The 19,167-nt window shown below is 39.0% G+C and overlaps 1 protein-coding gene across 2 annotated transcripts in view; it reads left to right on the top strand.

Annotated features, from left to right (window-relative positions):
- RNGTT (RNA guanylyltransferase and 5'-phosphatase) overlaps nt 1-15,465 on the top strand; it is a 176,412-nt gene extending 160,947 nt beyond the window's left edge. For both annotated transcript variants that reach the window (XM_088519771.1, XM_088519770.1), the window contains 2 exons: nt 12,147-12,270; nt 14,764-15,465. In XM_088519771.1, the coding sequence (XP_088375897.1) occupies nt 12,147-12,270; nt 14,764-14,927 (288 nt within the window). In that variant the 3' untranslated portion in view covers nt 14,928-15,465. The remainder of the gene's footprint in view (nt 1-12,146; nt 12,271-14,763) is intronic.
- The last annotated feature ends 3,702 nt before the right edge of the window (nt 15,466-19,167 follow it).

The following is a 19,167-nucleotide window of genomic DNA, read 5'->3' as shown; positions in this document are numbered from 1 at the left end:
CCCGTGTAGGCACTGGAGGATAGTAGAGATCAGAGAACCCCTAAGAAAAGAGCCTGACAGCTGCCTCCGATGGCCCTTTGAATGGCTTTGGAGAGATACCAGACTCTTTATGCGGAGTGTAGGGAGAGCATGCTCCTGGATTTAAGTACCTGAGGTGATTTTGCAAATATACCCTCTCGCCTGCCTCTCTGCACGTTTTCAACCATGAGATTAAAGGCTGGAGCAAAACACGTTCTTACGGTACAGCTGTCTTAACTGAAGTGATCATTTCCAGTATAATATTCCCCACAGAGAAGCACTGTGGTGTAAGCAGCACTTTAGCTAATAAATTTCCTAAGATTCAGTCCTTTCCGCCATTTGCATCCTCAACAATAACCTGTAAAACCCGCTAAGTCCTGCAGACTTAGGTGCTGTTAGATCCCTGGTGCAAAAATTAGTGACTCATATGCAGAAGATTAGCAGGTAGAAGGAGTCAATGAGGAGGTAGAAGGATTCAAATTCAGTTGTGCCCAGCGCTCAGCTGTCCATAAAAAGATGAAATTCCCCAGTAGGAAGAATAGAAGGGTGTTTATTTGCTGCACAAGGAGATGATAAATAGCACATGTACAATTTGAAGAATGCCTTTGATACCCCAAAGGGAGTGACCCTAGGGAAAAACCAAGCTGTATTTAGATAGCAAACCAGGTAAGATTTTCTCTTTTTGAATTCTTATTCCAATCCTGCATTTACATAAATTATGGTGAAATACCTAGTTACATGGTATTTTTTCATGATACTTATTTTCACATGTGTCTTTGGATGGCTCCCTGTTATCCTTCTTTGAAAGTACACCCCAATTATTACAGCATCTGTAGAATATCACATCTGCAAAAGAGAAATACCTACTACAAGTCAGGTTAATAATAGTGATGCAGCATCTTGTTAGGTAATGTCAACAAAAGGTTTATTTATTTACTGTTTGCTAGATAACAGTAAAACTACTGTGGTTTTATCTTTCTAACATAAAATGAGAATAAAGGTAAAGAGCAACAGAGCGCAGTGGTGGTGTTACATTTCAACAAATTGAAGTTTTCAAAATGCCAGTTCTGCTTCTCTCTGAAGGAGAAAGGGTTGATTATAGAGCAAATAACACATTATATCTTTGGGAAAAATAGGGTACAAATACTTGAAAAGGGAAGATCAAAGATGTGATGGTGTTATTAGACACTATTATTGTGTATTCATAGTATCTGTATTGCCAGACACTACAAAGACTTTCATTTACTAGTGGGGGAACTCTATATATGCAGTATTGCTTTTTACATTACTGACCTCATTGAATTATTATTTAATTGATACAGAAAAAAAAAATCTGCCAGGGACTACAACCAAGCGCTGTAATAAAATGTGACTTCTTTTCAGAAAATGTTACTTTTTCTTGATTAGGTGAAGTATTAAATTTGCTTCAGTAGAGGAAGCTATTGATTTTTAGCTTTGCTTGTTGTAATAAAAATATTTGAGTATGTTCTCAGTTGGTAGATTCAAGAGATGCTGCTCTACCTGTGCAGAGTCATCGGCGTGAGATTTTTAATCTGTAGCAGCACCTGGGTGAAGCAGAGCTGTCAGCATTGGTAGGGAAGGGAAATGAAGGTCCCGAATAGTTTTCTCAGTTAAGCAATGCAAAACTCACCCTAGGATTTCTTTTGCAGCCTCGCCTCTTCCTTTGAGGTCCCAGCATGAGACCCCCAGCTGTGGCAAAATAGGCCCTGGCTGTTCAGGCCAAGTCTGCTTGTCCTTGGGCAGCCTTGCAGAGGTGTCTGACTTTGACCCAGGTCCTCTCTGCACAGGGGAACTGCCCTTTGCCTGCGGGTTTGATGCTGCATCACACAAGAAATGAAAATGTCACATAAAACTATCCAGTTGTAATGCAGTAATAATGCAGACAAGTCCAACCCTGTTTCCACTATCATGAGTGGGTCATGGTTAGCCCAGTTTACTTGCTGACCACTATAGTGGCAATTTATCTATATGTTATAGCATTTCTTCCATATAAACCAAACCTCTGAAGAAACCGCAAAAGCAAAATCAGGAAAGAATGTGTTTGCTCCTTTATACAACAATGCAAGATAACACTTGCTGCATTTTTCTTCATCATTACAGTCTCTTCCCCTTTGTTTAGGAGCTTCTGCTAGCTGTACATCTTCCTGTGCCATTGATGTATAGAGGGAGGGTTCAGAGCAGCTTTACTACAGCAGAAGGCGAAACAAAGGGCAGCTCTGAATAATTCAGAAGGATGTTTATAGACCGGTGCATCAGTGGCTTTGGACTTAGAGCATTGGAGTTAATACTAAAGCAAACACACTCTGAAAAAAAGCTTAATTACTGTCTGGTTAATATTTCATTTGGAACTTTAAGGAAAACAGTCTGTAATTAGTTCTAGTAGTTACAGCAGGAAACTGGTGGTCTCCCCACTGTGTGCCCTCCTGTTTGACAAATCCATCCCTTTTTACCTTGGGTTTTTCAGAATTACGTGTGTAAGACTGTGTGTATAAAGGAAAGTAATGCATTTGGCTTCTATGTTTAAAAACATACTTTGAGACTTCCAGACAACAGGTTAGAGAGGTGCCATGCTATTACCTGTTTACTGTTTCTCTTAGCTCTTTCTAGTGCTGCTGATTCTTGCCAGGTAAAGCCTTTAAAAATATTTTTATGCTTACTACTTTTTTCCTGACTGAAATATTAAAGAATTGTTTGTGACAGTAGCTGTCTCTGGAATGGGTTTATGATGTTACTTGTCATACTGCTGTCTTGTGTGAGAAGCCAATCATTTTTTAAAAAAAGTTGCATGTGTTAAAGAACTAATACAGCTTCAGTGGCTGGCCTGAGGTGCAGGAAGGGGACCACTCCAACCAAATGTAAGCACTTGAGCAGAGAGTTCGGATTAGACTCTGAATGTTGGGAGACTTAAGGGTCAGTCCATACCCAACACTTAACCAACTACAAGCAGAGGTTTGGAAAGCATCACATGGTTAGAAAACCCAAAAGGCTTCTCTTTGTGCTAGCTCATGTAGGCTGAGGTCCTTTTGTGAAACAGGATTGAAGATTAAAAATTCTTTCCTTGTTTATTTTGTTGTAGATCTACCACACAATAACGAAGAGCAGGTACCAGATTTCCTGCCCTTCAGAGATGTAGAAAGGCCAACCATCAAACCGGGAAACATCTCCTTTTGTTAGTATTTACCATTCAAAATTGTAATCCTGTTTAGTTGATGGCAAAGCAGAAATTCAAATGAAATTTGTATTGATTTGTCTTCATAGCCTGCTGCCCAAACAGACCCCGAACTTCAGAGATTTCTCAGATCACCTCTGGCAAAATCCTCTGCAGCCAGTAGCTTTCCCAAGTCCATAAACTCTGTGTGTCAGCTCCTGCGCATTCCTGTGCCCAGTGCTCACTGCTGCTCAGCAGCCTGGGACATCTGCTTGCCCAAAGCCCCAGCTTCGTTAATAATGAAGAGGGGAGAAGAGCATGCTCTGAAAGGCACAGCAGTGAGGACCTCCCTACTGCCTCATTTGCCATCAGATTTGTGCCATTGATGGATTAGCCTGTGCTTACCTTTCTGTTTCGAGGCTTGACCTCCTCAGCTGGTGGGCACCACAAAGCGATTTGCTGGGTAGGAACTGCCGTTACTGCCTGCTTAGCCCCTTGCTTTCTGTAGTCCCACATTGATCAAGAAGACCAGCACACTTAGATTTTAGATTATAGGTAAGCTTATGCTGAATGTCCTTAATTGATTTTTAAAGAAGAAGGAAAAAAAGTTTGTCCTGATTTTAACTTCAGACACAGATAGGCTTTGAAGATGAAGGCAAACTATTTGAGAAAGGGAATTAGTGCCAGCTCAAAGCTATGCAGGCATCTGAGGAGCGAGTTAGGGCTGTTGAAGACTTTCACTAGAGCAGGTGCTTTGATCAAATCTAATTTTTGAAAGTCTAACATTAAGGCAGCAGCCATTGATCTGTCCATGGTGTGGTTGTAATATCAGTAATGAAAAAAAAAGGTAAAAGCTTATCTTCTTCCTAATTGAAATCTTAGCATGGTTAAAAATGCAATGAACATGGCATGCAATGAACATGGCATGCCCTAACATGGCATTCACCACATTTTTCCTGCATCTTTGCTTTTTTTGATTGTACAGTTCTTTGATTGCCTGACAAATTTTTTGTTGTTGTTGATATCGTTTGGCTTTTCTTGGTTTTCTGTTTTGTATTACTGTAGTGCCAGCTTTCTCATTTCAGTGGTCCTAGTAGTAAATAGAATGTAGCTACAGAATGAAGGGTGAATCAGCAGTGTTGTGAACTCCAAGCCCTTAGCAATTGGTGTAAGCCTTGCCCCTCCAAATGGCAAGATTTTAAAAGTCATCGCAATTTCACTTTGTGTCATTTTATATTTGAAAAGTTAAAGTTCATTCTTTCTTAAGTATAAAAACTGAAAATTTACTTCAAAAATATTTTAATCTGAAAGCCTTGCCTAATTTCAAGATCTGATGCACCTTTAAAAATGCTAAATACTACAGGTATTGAATAAAAGCTACAATGAACAAACCAGAGCTGCCTCCCTGTCTTGACCTTTTGGTTGTTAGGAGACTTGGTTGATGACAAGCCACTCAATCTAGTGAAGGATACTAGGGACTGTCTGAATTTTTATCTTCGCCAAAACCCCTTTTAAACCTCTTTGTATGATCTGTGGGTTTTAGTGTCAGGTTTATCAATTACTAGAAAACATCTCTTGAAATATATTAAGAAAAAAGCATTAGCTGCTTTCTATAAATGTGTCCTAGGCAAAAACTAAAAAGCATGTTGGAGGTTAAAGTATTGGCGATTAAAAGCAAGTTCACTTAGTTCTGCTCTTTGCGTGTTCTTAGGTCTCACATCAGGTCTGGTCGTTGCACATTGTCATCCATCTGAACATTTTCAAGTAGTAATAGCATTTCTAGATGTTGAAAACATTTATAAATTTACAGCCTTGCTCCCTACCCCCACCTTTCTAATAATGCTCCTATAGCATGTTTAATAATTTACATGTCACTTAGATACGAATGTTTGATAATGTCAGTATAGCAAAGTCAGCTTCCAGTGTTTTATGGTTCTTTGTATGCCTGCTGTAGTGTAGGACTATAAAGCAAAATTCTGATTAAATCTTTTGTAATGTTGTTATTGGGTAATGTTCCGAGGCAAAGAAATTTGAGGCAGGGGAAGGCAGAGCTGTTAACAGACTGGTCTGGGCATTGTTAGGCAGTGGAGTAGACACATGAATATATTACATATGATTATCATAAAATTATGACTTGGAAATTGAACAGTCATGCTGCTGCATTCTAGACAGTACATTTATAATAAGCTGTAATAAAGTAAACACTCTGAATGGATATAAGAATAGACGTTGCTTGTAATCACAAATGTATGTTCAGTGGATGCTTTTGAAGCTCAATTTAACAAAGCAAACAAATTTCCTCGCAGTTCTAACATAATTTTCTCGGTGATGAATTTTGATTTATGAAAAAAAAGTCTTCATATAAAACGAGCTTCTTTGGGAGCTAAATGGCGGGAAAGGACATAATTCATAATGGCTGTCATTTGAAAGCTGCCTGTTGTTAAAATAAGTGAAGGTGGCTTTAAAAGATTCGCTTGCAGTTACTTGCTACTTTGTGTCCTGGTTTAGATTTATATTGGTTTATTCTGGTGTCAAGTGGCTAGAAAGGCTAAGAGGAATGTTTTTTCAAATAATGTTTTGGAGCCCAGATAAGCAATGGCTAGAAATAAACTTAGGACCAACTCCTGATAACTCCTGACCAGCTCCTAATCAGGAGCCGATTAACCCCTGATAAGCTAATTAGCTTGAAGCTAATTGATCTTATGATTCTGCTTAGAGGTATACAATTTAAGAGTCTTTACAGCTGGGACCAAATTAGTATGTGAAAGTTAATTGTTTCTTAAATATAAAAACTGAAAGCTCACTTCAGAAAATAAGATATTATTCTAAGCTAAAAGCCTTGCATAGTTTCAAGATCTGATGCTCCTTTAAAAATAGTATCACAGATATAATACATGTAAAATATTAAATATTTCACATAGGAAATATGTTAATATGAAATGTTTGCTTGTTTTTATTTATTTATTTATTTATTCATTCTGACTGTACGGAAAAGCTGATGAGAAGCTTCTGCTAGTCTTACTCCAGAGATGCTCTGTGTAAGCCTGTCCAAAGTAGTGTGATAAGAAATGAAGAAACTCGTTACAAAATGTAAGGACAGATGAGCTAAACATAGAATACTATAGTCAGAATTCAGTATAAAGATGAAAACAGCCACATGAGAAGGTACACACAAAAGACAGAAAGATGCCAGAAGAAATTCTCTTTAGTCTTCTGACACAGTTGTCTTCTGGTTGCTTTTTTTCTGTTTTGAGCTATAGAAATAGAATTGCCAAAGGCTGTAAAACAGTGACAGCATTGTTTTGTCTCTGGAAGATTTGTTTCCTTTTTTGCTGATAAATTATTAAAGATATGTCAACAGCCCTGGGTCCCTGGCTGTCTTGGCAGCATGGTAGTAAGTACCTGAAGGGTAATTAAGATAGAGTTTAGAGAACTTGATACTGGGTAAATGCTTTTCCTGCATGTGACCAGAAACTCTCTGTCTCCATTTCTCCATTTGCAAACTGAGAATACTAACTGCTGTGAAAATCATGATTTATGAATGAGCTATGAGTCTATTATTTATTATTTGTGCGCAACTCCTCTGTCAGGATTCTGGGTTCTTCACGTAAAGCGGTCGCAGTTTAGGGCTGCCTCCCTTGCACAAAAGGAGCCTTGAGTGCGCAGAACAGAAACTGGGGCAAAGACTAGCTGCACAAGTCCTCTCTTGTGTGCGCATACACAGCATTCGGGCTGCGGGTAGAGTGTTTCTGGAGTCCTTGCTGCGTTACAGCTTTTCCTTGCAGCTCCCTACCAACTCTCACTGTGTCACTTTGCTGGTTCTGCCAGCCCTGTCTTCTCCTCTTTTTCAGTTGCTTGCATTCCTTGTGAAGAGTAGCTGCTTCAGAAACCTCCATTGGAGTCTTTGTCCTTTGTTCAAGGGATTTTTTTTTGTCATTTGTTTGTTTTTGCATAATCTGCTAATCAGTTCTGCAGCTTTCTGCAATATTTTACAGCTTTGCTTGTGTTTTCCTGGGGTTTTTTGGTACTTTGACAAATGTCCTCAAGTTTCAGCATTGCCTTAGTGACTGTTGGCATCATTACTTCTGTGTGCCAAATTCTCAGCTGAGAATTAGAAAAAGGTCCATATCTTGAATAATTTAATTCATCAAGAAATGAAATGTTTGTGCATCTCTCCTTCACTCTCTCTCCCTCCCTACATTCCCCCATCTTTTTATTTTTCTTTTCCCCCTTTTTTTTGGCTTATTCTATGATTTTTTCAATGCTCAGTGTTAGCAGTGTGGTTCACTGTGAACAAAAATGTTAATAATTTCTTAAGGTTCCTTTCCAGGAGTGAGATCTGAAAACTGGAGCAGTTCCATTTTTGATGCACACAAGATACTGTGCAGTTACGCTTAGAAGCCTTCTTTAATTCTGAATAAACATCTCAGCTGCATTGTGTTTACCCAAGCTGATAACTGTTTATTGGGTAATATATTACTTACAAACACATACCACCAGGATGTGTAATTTAGCAATTGAATTGGTTACCAATGCTTTTATTTTACTTCCAATATTTTATCCAGAAGATTAAACAAATCTTTTAAACCATATTAAGATATGGTTGCTAAATTACATCGTGAAAACTATTTTGGCTTGAGCAAAAATATGAAGCGCTAAAACAATTAACTGCTGTAGTTGGCAGTCTTAATATTTGAGGCCTTGTGTACATTTATTGTATGAGCAGGCCTTTAATAACCTGCACTTACTTGTTTACACATCTTTCAAAGGCTTTGCTTTTACCCTGATACATGAGATATTTTACCTGAAAATGGGAAAATAAAATTGTTTGAAGGGTGTCTAAAAGTTAGAGGGTTTGGTGGGGTTTTTCTGGTGGGATGTGTTGCCTTGACTGTTTTGCTTCCTTTGGTCTTGAGATGAGACTAGTTAGTTAGTTATGTTATCAGAGAGAGGAAGAATTCCTTTCCAGACTTCACATGGCAGTGCTGGACTCCTTTTTTCACTCCAGGCATTGGAACTTGTGTAGAAACCAAAAGGTCCCGAACCGGTTTGTTTACTTGAGCACAGCAAAAAGGAATACTTTCATTGAGTGTTAGCTGTTGTAAAAGCTGATTCTGCTTAGAAAATAAAAAGCCATTGCATTGCAAGTCTCATCTTTAATGTGTGCTATGATTCCTTTTTCTTATTCTGTGCTAAGAATAAAAGCATAGAAATGAAGACCTTTCTCATTTCATAGAAATTCGACTACTGCTTTTGCTCATTTGTTCTCTCATGGAAGTTAATATTTTCTGCGTCTGCCATTACTATCGTTTCTTCTGGGATCTCAGAAGTAGGCTGATGGCTTTAGATGTGGAATAAGCAATAGAAACAGGTGAATTGAAGAACAATTTTCTTTCCATAAATGTTTGGTAATAGAGGGAAAAGTGCAGTTAAAAGGCAATCTAGCGAAAGAAAAGAAAATGTGTTAAGGTTTTCTGTACACTGCCTTTAAAGCAGGTTGTTTACTTTACTGAAATACAGTTATTTTAATTGCTTTGAAAAAGGCATGCATAGAGAAACATAGTATTGGATTTCTTTCTGTCATCTTTGTTTATCAAACAATGGATATCCTTTCTCTTTCTTTCAAAAGAATATGGAAAAAACTGACATGTAAGTTTGATTTTCTTCCTGTTGTAAAAATACTGCCTGAAATACAGTTTTATTACCTTAAAATCTAAATTTATATTGTTATTATCTCTTACATGGAGTAGCAGCTTACACAGGAATTTTATTCTTAATAGTCAAGGACTGACGTATGAATGAAATCCTCAGAGATATTTATACATATTTATACATGCTCGAAGGAAAGAATGACTCAATGTGTGGAATTATGGCCCAGTGTGAAGATAAAGTGCCCCATAAAAGTGCACAAAAATACACAAAATCCTTGATCGTTGGTGGTCAGCCAAGATTAACATAGCTGTTCTCACAGGAGCTAACCACATGCTAGGGCACTGCTTTCCGCTCTTTTTTCAACTTTTTCACATCATGACATAAATGACTACAAAATATGGCAGCATATAAACAAGCCGTCGTGATTGATTTCAAAATGATTGCAATACTCTGCAAGGTCAGACAGTTTGAGATGGGTTAGAAACTTCCTTTTGTGTTTTGAATTTCAGAAAACTGGAGGTAGAGAATGGAAAGTGGGGGCTTTCCTTAAGTTAGACTTTCTGTGTTCTTACAAAAAGGAGTGACTTTATCGCCCCAAAGTTTTTCACGGTGAATGATGGAGATGGTGATATCAGACAGCGGTAAACCTTTTCTGGAGGAAGAAAAAGAGGGTTCTGTTCTTCATACGCTCTGAAACACGCTTAACATTGCTGTTCAGCACAAGCTGGGGGGAAGCCCCTTTCAGGAGGAGAGGTGGTGGTGTGCGGTTCAGACCCCGCACAGACTGCGGTACTCGCAGGGAAGAAGGACAGATGAACCCAATTCGGCCAAGGGAGAATCAGGAAATCTGATTTGGAGCATCTCAGAAAATTTGCCAAGGGAAGGAAATTCAAAACAGTCAGATCTGAAGATTCCCTGTTCCTCTTTAAAGCTCGATGCCAGAAAGGAGCATGCAGGGGATTTGTGGATACGGAGTGCAGGTTTATAGATAAAAGGATCATTATGGGCTTTTTCAGTTGCTCTTTCCTTCCGTGCATAGACAGTGCATATAGAGTGTTTTGCCTAGAGCAGTAGGGTATTTTAATGCTGCAGGTATGCTGTGCACAGAGTACCTGTACTCCTGATCAAGTGCTGGACAGCTCCTAAATTGTGTACAAACATTGCAGTGAGGACTTTCACAAGGCCTGGCGTAATACAGGAAGGGCTAGGAGTTCTGTTTCTTCTTTTTCTGAGATAATTGCTACAACTTGCAATTGTTAAAAACTGTGATCACCGCTTTTTTTTTCCAGGAAAATTCAGTTAAGTCAGTGCTTTGGTAGGTGCTCATATTTTCAGAAAAGATCTGTCTCCCAGATTGCTAATGAATGGCCAAGCAACTGTATACATGGTTAACAAAAGTGTCTAATTGCCACAGTCAGATAGAGCTGCCATGTAATTTATTGCTATTCTGAGCATCTGAACACCAGGAGAATGATAAACTGTGACAAAGCCTTATGAGATTGTTAGTTTAAGCAATTGCTTGCAGTGCTCTGTTTTTCTCTCTAGTAGGTGATCTTCCCAACATTTCCTTGCTTTGGCAGGAAAGCAGAGTTGTACCCCCTGACGGTGTGCAGCACTTTTCAGCCTAATAGACCTCCCCAAATCCTTGTGCATCAGAAATTGCTTCCTGTGTTTGTATCTCCATAGTGGGTTAGAAAGGGATGTTGTGTTTTCCTGAATACACTAAAGAAACATAAATTTGGCCACTGCATGTGTCAGTCAGACATATATCTGGACCATATATTGCTTTTCAACGTATGTGTAAAGAACCAGTGTGTTGAGCAGACAGTGCTGGAAAGGAAGAGGTGCATAGTGTGGGTACTGGGTTATTGAAGAGGTTACAGGAATTTAGAGAAAAGCTCTTTGTGAGTGAGGGACTGGATGAAAAAATAATGTGGGAGATGGACCCGAACCACCGGCTCGTGGAGGCTTAACGCAGTAACCAGCCTCGGTTGCAAGGTAGTTTCAGCAAAATTGTCATTCTCACTTGACAAGTAAAATCCCAAGGCTCCCTGGAATAAGCAGTAGTAGTCAGAGTAAATACCAAGCAAAATGTTATGATTCTGCTTATCAATTTAAGGGTAAGATCTGCTCCATGCAGTGTAGGGGGACTGAGAGCCTTGTTCAGTGCCCAGTTTTCTTAATTAACTGTCTTTATCTGGAAATGAACGCAAAGCAGGTTCTTGGGCTTTCTCACTGTGTGTGTTATTATGTTGCCTGTAGACAGTCATGGCCTTTTTCAAATCCATATCCCTTTGACAGTGGTAAATTCACGTGTCACTACTCGTGAGTAAGTAGACAACAGAGATGAAAAATTATGCTAATGAACTGAAATAACCAATTTCTTGTAGAAGAGCTCTCGTACATGGATTCTGAAATATTACAATGTCTCATAGAGCTTTTGGTTGCTGAACCATAGCCGAGTTAAGCACAACCAGCAGTTAAATGCAGGTTTATACTTAGAAGAGGCTCTTTGGAAGAAAATAAAGGGTGTGGGTAAAATTGTTAAAGCATTAGATAAAGATCTCAGTTACCATGGTTATGTGAATATTTCGCATTGTGTCATAGATTAGGATGCATAAGATGAAGTAGCCAAAACAACTAGGAAGTCCAGTGCACATGAAGTACATTTCCAAAACACCCAGTATTGCCAAAGAGAAAGACAAAGAGCTCGACATATTGACTACTGACACATCTGTGAATCAATACAGCGAGGCCAGGAGTATATTTGAATGTGTGTGACCTGAAATCCCCTGTTATTCTGGAATTACAATTTCATATCTTAAAGAATGATGAAGAAAAAAGAAAAATCTGTAATAGCGTAAGGAGTGGAATGATTTTCCCTTGGCTCTTTCTGGTCCTGGAATCTGACATTTGGCTTTGAGACCTTCAACAAAGCAGGCTGATGAAACATGGATAATACATTTCATGCACTTAGGTTGGCAGTGGCACTTACACTGGAAGCAGTTTATTCCCATGGAAACCCATTTGCATTTGGGCCAGAAGTGACTTTCTTCCCCCTCCGCTAGAGCTCCTGATGTTTTAACATAATATAATTGCTCTATATTGACAGCAGATTTGAAAAGTATTTTTAAAATGTTGAGTAGATCAGCATATGTATAATGGAGATGTAGTCTGTGCAGCTTTTTGTGTAGGATGGAGGCATGTTACTGAGAAACATAGAGCAGCTTCTAATCTTCTATTATTTATCACAGAAAGAAGGAGGATGAAATAAAACATGTTTATCCCAAACTATTTTTTTAAACAGGTTACAAAAGAACTGAAACAGTATGACAATAAAATTATAGAGTGCAAGTTTGAAAACAACTGTTGGGTCTTCATGAGGCAGAGAATAGACAAGAGCTTTCCAAATGCATACAGCACTGCCATGGGTGAGTAGAATAACTTTGCTTTTCAAGGTTTTTTTTTTAGATTCCAAGTTTAACTTCTTAACTGTGTATGAGCTTAAGAAGGAAAGGTGTTCTGCATTCTCACACCTGTTCTGAGTCCTGGTGTATGTAACTTACAAGACTAGGTCCTCACTTTCCAAAGGCTTATGTCATGTTCAGAGTATATATACCATGAGTGCCTTGGCTTGAGCAGGATTGTTTAATGAAACCAGTTAAGCAAATACTCAGAGGCAGTATTTCAAAATTAATCGAGAAACAAGTACCTGTGTCTTTGCAGAACTGCAGATGCTTATTTGGACAGATTTTTAAATGGTAGGATATGTCTTTTAAATGAGATCCAAGAACATCCTTATTTGCAATAGCCCTGCAATATTAGTTAACTGAGAAAGCTCTATTCCTAGTGCTGGGCTGGCTTGTACTGATGTAATGCAAACGGGCATTGTGCCTGTTTGAACAAAAAAATCTATGGTGATTTCACCCCTGTGCAAAACACCAAAAGCATTATTTGTCAGGTGGAATAGAAAATGAATAGAGAAAATAATGTCATCTCAAGTCCTAAAATAGTATTTCTAGCAAAGTAGAAGGAAGGAAATGAAGGATGCAGGCATATCCCTATACAACTGTGATACTTCTGTGTTCTCCTGCAGAAAAACATTGGTTTAAATTCTGCAAATAAAACACTGTTGGTTGACTTGGCTGAACAGAATTGTTTAGTGCCAAAATGAAGTTTAATCATATTTAAGACCTGCTGTTTACTAGGACTTGTGTATATAATGTACAGGATTTTTTTTGTAAGCCATTTTACCACTTGCATTTCTGTCTGAGCAGTAAGTAGTTTTCCTTGAAGAAATAAAATACAGTTATTTGGTCAGGTGACAACCTGCTGTAACCTTTGGGCACCAACTTGGAATCTATTTGAAATGCTTTCTGAACTGTCCTGGCTGAGGAAGAGGAATGGGCCACAAAACTTACAGAAGTACAATGACTTATTTTTGCCATCAGGAACTAAATCACTCTTCAGCTTATTACTTCAGTAGTTTTTCCTTGGAGTTTTCTCTTCTGAGTAGTATTCTTTTCTCCTTACTTTATTTTAGGGGCAAATGCAACTGTCCATTTTATCCTTTTCTAGAGCAGTTGAGATATTATTCTTGTTCTCTTTTTCCCAGCAGAATGATATCAACTTCCTAAAGAAAAATGCCCCTGGAAGAAATAATTTCTAAGAAATATTTTAATTTTTGTACGGAAATTTCAGAACAAAGTTTTCACATTTTTCATTTTTGACTGTTTCTGAAATCTCCAGAAGTTTCATTTTCTCATTTGGGTCTTCAAGTGGTCCTTTCTTCATATCTTCTCTCTTCCCGGTTTTCTATCTCATGATGAAAAATACTTTTTTTTTTTTTTTTTTTTTTTGGTAGTTGAAAAATAAGTGTCTCGACTTTTGAATTATGAGCCTTTTCAAATTGAAAAACGTTTTTCCCCAAGCTAATTACTGTCAAAATGATATTTAACTGTTGAAGTCACATGTGGCAGAACTTTTAAAGCACATTTTCACCAAAAATAAACATAATAAAAAATAATGCTGGGAATATGTTTCATTAGTTATAAATCAAGGCTGTAAATGGTTCTGCAGCAAAAGAATGTTTTTAAAAGTTTGGAAATTCTAAGCTGATTGTTACTTACAATAGTGCTGTGTTTCAAACATAGGGAGTTTCAACTTTGTTCAAAAATATAGGAGTCAATAGATTGTTTTGCATGAAACCGCATACATTTTGGGAATGGATTATTTTCAAATGATGTTGCACCTTTTTTTTTGAAGATAATCATAGGAATCCTACTTAATTTCTTGCTCTTTGAGGGTTTTCTTTCTTCTCCTTAAGTCTCACGATTAGCTAGAGGAAACTAAAGTTGTACCTGTTCATTTAAAGAGAATTGAACCTTTTTACAAGCATAGACATTTTGTAAATGTATACATATATATTTTCTGCTACATGAAGATATGTGCTTAATAAAATAAGTACTGCCCGCTATGGTTTAACAGTATTTGTATTTTTCATTCTAAGATTTTCAATTTTAGCAAGTTTTCTTTATTATGATTTGGTTAGCATTTTGAAATCAGTTTCACAAGGTCTGTCACTTGGCTCGATAGAGTGTCAATTCTTGGCCTTTTTCATAGTTCCTGCATGAAGCCTATATACACTTACATGTACTCATGTCACGTATATGCTTCTTTGTAGTTGCAGTAGTGTTACAGAATCCAAGAGTGATTCAGAGTGAGGTAGGTGCTGTAGTGAGAGCGCCTTCTTCCCTCTCCTCCCCAGCCCCCAGGGGCAAAGCAGAGACTCTTTTTGACACAAGAGTCTTGCAAAAATACCCATTTATGGCTCAGTATTTATGCCAAGTAAGTGTTATTTTGCAAAGAGGGTATCACATTACTCAAGTAGCAGATTGCTTTTCTGATGGTGTCTTTGTTCACAGCTGTGTGCAACAGCATCCAGCACCCGGTGACAAAGGAGATGCTCTTCGAGTTCATAGAGAGGTGTACGGCAGCTCCCCAGGGGCCCACGCGGAAGCACCACTTCGACCCCGACACGGAACTCATGCCGCCGCCGCCACCCAAGAGGCCGCGCAGCGTCACGTAAGGCTCGGCCCGCGGCCGGCGCCTCTGCAGCTCTGCACAAGCCAGCGCGAGCTCTGGGGGAAACTTAGAGCTGAATTGCTGTAAATACTTAGGTGTGGTTCTTTTTTGTTTTGGTTTGTTTTTTTTCCAATTCCACATCATGAATGGACATTCTTTTGTAACTGAAAAATTCAACCCTGCGTTGTAGTATCCGGAGATGAAAATTCCAGAGGTTTAGACAAGAACAGTACAATGGAATCAGTGGAAAACTGACTTGCTTCTATATGAAAATCTTTTCACCTTTAATTTATAATGTCAGCGATCTGGAACTGAGAAAACATTGGGATGCTGTACTTTTTAGAAGCTGTGTTTAAAGCAAAAAAAGGTGTTTTTTTAATTGTTGTTATTCAGCTGGTTGGGATTTGTCATGCATAGTTTAATTTATCATAGTTTCTCTGCATTTCTGAGACTTGTGTTTAACAGCAAACAGCAGTGTTGTTTGTGCACCGTGTTGCTTAAAAACAAAAGCCTTCCTAGACTTCACTAATTTTAAAATTAGTTGAGTTTTTGTTGTTGAAATATTAAAAAAAAAGCGAATTCTTCTCGTAAAAATCACCCATCCTTTTGAAAGGAAATGTGCTGGGTGTGTGTCTGTTTTTTTCTTCCCCCTGTTACTTAGTGCACCACATGTATGGTGGGCCAGTTTTAGCTTTGCCTTTTCATTTTTTCTGGAGGTAAGGAGCACCCACCAAGTCCTTAGTATAGAAGTGTCTCTTCTGAGACAGTTTCTAGTAGAAGTCTTACATCTCCACAGCGATACCGCTGTAAGTGCAGTTACAAAATGCACTTCTCTGTGGTTTGCAGAACAGTACATAGGGATGTATTAGACCCCCACATAAAACGGCTTGTGTGGAGGAGGAGGTAATTTCAGTGGAAAAGAGCCACATCACAAGGAAAGTTTTAAATATTTGCAAAACAAAGATAAATAAAGATAAATCATTTCTGGAGGTGAGGTACCATTGCGGCAAGCGGGATGCTCATTTGCAGGCTGTCCTCATCCTAATGCACATGCTGACCCTCTCTCGTACCTGACGAAGAAGCAGATAGCCTAATGGCGGCAGCGCTGGCACTTGTTCCTAACACTAGCTTTGAGACAACAGTCTCCGGTTGACTAAGGGAGGAGCTGCTCTGAGCTGGGATTAGAAACCAAATTAATGTTGATTTTACTGTGCATTTGACAAGCAGGGATCTGGTTGGCTGTTTATACAGTTTACCTGATGTGTAAGCAAGAGTCAGCCACCCATTTAGGAATCTGATGAGTGAACATCAAAGATTTGGGATAATAACTAAAATGTATTTCTATTTAAATGAGTTTTAATGTTTGTAAACAAATCAGCAGTATTTTATTTTCTCTAGGAACTAGGCTATACTTTGTAGTGGTTTCTCCAGCTGTTTCAACCCATTGTATACAGACGTGTGGTCTCATTGAGGTGGTGCCCTAGTGTTTTTTTTGGGGATATTCCTTGTGTGTTTTAGAGAACTGAAGAAGTTAAGTTACTTTTTATACTGTGGCAAAAAAAATGATGGGGAAAAAAATGCGTTCAGCAAACTGTACATACTTTCTGCATATTATCTATATAAAAGATAAGATTACCTATGCAAGGTTGCAAACTTATCTCCTGAAAAAGAGCCTTACAAATTCGATGTGAAAACCTATGCAGCCTCTGTGCATCTTGCATTGAAACACACAGTTATTTCTTCGGTTAGTATAAATATATTTTTCCCTAGATCATACTCGTCATTGACCTTGTCATAACATTTTTTGTTAGGGATCTTCATGGTCTATGATAATTGCAATGTCTATGATGAGTACAACATTTTAAATGAGTTAGGACATTTCATGATTGTAAGGATGTGTCTAGATTTTCTCCTTTTGTCTCCTGGGCCCTTGCATCTCGTATCTCAATAAGACTTAGTTTCTGCTTTGCCTTTACTTCGTAGCAGGAGCGCTACCGGCCATGTTTCACATGTATCCACCAGGTTCAGGAACTCACTACGGCCCTTACTGTGTTTTGATAGTGTCTTTTTCCCATGCTCGGTTTGAAATGAATGTTTTGAAAGAGTAATGACACTGTGAACTAGTTTTAGAGCTCCACGTTCACATTTGACTCTAGCACTCCTCTTGCACTACAACCTGGTGACGGTTGAGCAAGGTCTGTCACCTGTGCTTTCTGGAAGAGGAAGCCTGTGGGGAAGGGGAGCATGAAGGATCTCGTGGAAACAAATGGGGCTCTGATGCTGTGAGAAATTTAAATTCCTTCTTCTGCTACTGCTCTGATACTCCGAGATTAAAGCTAAGAAGCAAAGAAAGCAATGAAGAGTCTGTGCGAGCAAAATAGTAATAAACCTTACTTCTCTGCTCTTCGGTGTACAGCATGAATCCATCCAGCATTTTGTCATTTGTTAAATATATAGTTAAATTTGGTTTCAGTTGAGTTTCCAGAAAATGTAAGTACATTCCTCTACAAACTGTGTATTAAGTATTTTAATAAAGTCAGTGGTTTAAAATACTTCTGCTAAAGCCCTGTTTGCTTTCAAAAAGCCTGTGCTGCAGTACAGGCTGCAGAGTGCTGTATCGTTGTTACTATTCAGTGAAAATTTTCCACAGATTTCAGAAGTCAGTGGTTTTACTTTAAATTAGGAGCCTCCAACACCTCCCAAGCTAGTAAAAAAGTGTCTTTTTCAGTCATGATCCATTCTGTTCTAACTTTATCTTCCTACCGCTAGAACCAGGAAGAAATGGAAAAGCATGTGATGTATTTATTTTATGCCAGGCTAACCTGTAGCTTGCTTATCCAGGCTTAGCTTAAGCTGTAGTCGTGTCAGAAATCTGGAAGGGGCAGCTGCCGAGGTCATCAGTGCCTTCTTGTCATCTGGCACAGCCCGAAGGCTGACAACACAAGGGTGCCCCATAAACACGTGCTCGGATCAAGTCCTGCATTGAAGAGGTAAGTGATCTGCTTTAAATTCTGACTCCATCTATACTGCATCTTTCAGGAATTAAAAACCCCATCTTGCTTTTTTTTTAATTTCCTTCAAGTGGAAATCCTGCCTCAGCTGCTGGTATGTGCTACTAACATGGTAGTTGTACCTGATTTCTGGCAAGAAGTCTTTCAATTCCGTTTCTGGCCATTGCTTTTAATATTACTTGCTCTATTAGTGGAAAGTTAGATGCTGAAAAGTTTTTATCTTCTATTTAAGTGTTTTTTTTAGTCCAGGCACTAATCATGTTGCAGCTTGCTTTGTAACCTGAAAGCTCAGACCCCTAATAGGCCTTGCAGTGGGGCATGTTTTACAGTCTGCTAGAGTGTTCTTGTGCTCCTCCCAACTCTCTCCAGTTTGGCAGGGTTTGGGTGTGAAAACCAGGTATGTCTCAGCAGACACGTGAGGAGGTGCAGCAGCTTCTTTAACCTCCTGTCCTGTGTGCATGAGGGCAGCAGATGGGCCCACCTGGCTGCCACTGTACTGAGTGGTTGGGGTAGGGCGATTGTTCTCCAGAGGAAATAAAACCAAATTACAGTCATACTGACTCCCATGGTAGGATATTATTTAATCAGAAATACTGTTCATGTCCCTTTCTGCCCTCCTTCCCCCTCAGTATGTTTCTGTCTGTTGCATTAGAAGAAAGCACACAAATTGGGTTCGGGAGCATTCAACTATGATACTTGGAGAAAATTACATTTTGATTAACTCTTCGACACAGAACTTTCTCTAAGGAGACGATAAGGTTATCATATGAAATAGGTCTGTATAAACACTTAAGTATGTAACACTGGAGAACAGTTTTTCTTACTACCAAAACACACTTGAAAGTCTCTGAACTAATTTGGTCATCAAAGGAATGGAGAATTTTAATCCAAAGGGCAAAAAAATCAAAATTGTAGGAATGTTGAAGAGGAGAGATGGTAGTGTTGAAGGAGTTCATGCGTCCAAGGAAGTCTGAAGCAGGTTTGGGAGGAGCTGCTGTCTGCACTCTGAAGTCGCTGGGGGGCACTTAGGCATTTGCCCGTGTGCAGGGCTGGGGGAACAGGGCTCCTCGTTGGGCAGGGACGTCACACGCTCCGCTTTCCTTTGGCCTCGCATCCTGCCAACAGAAATACATGGACTTGGCCAGTGCAAACGCTGATTGAAGCTGGGGAATGGAGCTGGCCCCAGGACCTGGAAGGTGTAGAACAAATTACCGGTGGCCACCCTTACCAAGC

This window comes from Tinamus guttatus, unplaced genomic scaffold (genome assembly GCF_059628265.1).
Source record: "Tinamus guttatus ecotype Peru unplaced genomic scaffold, ASM5962826v1 Tinamus_guttatus_pri_ptg000070l, whole genome shotgun sequence".
Lineage (NCBI taxonomy): Eukaryota > Metazoa > Chordata > Aves > Tinamiformes > Tinamidae > Tinamus > Tinamus guttatus.
This window is presented reverse-complemented; position numbering and strand designations above follow the sequence as displayed.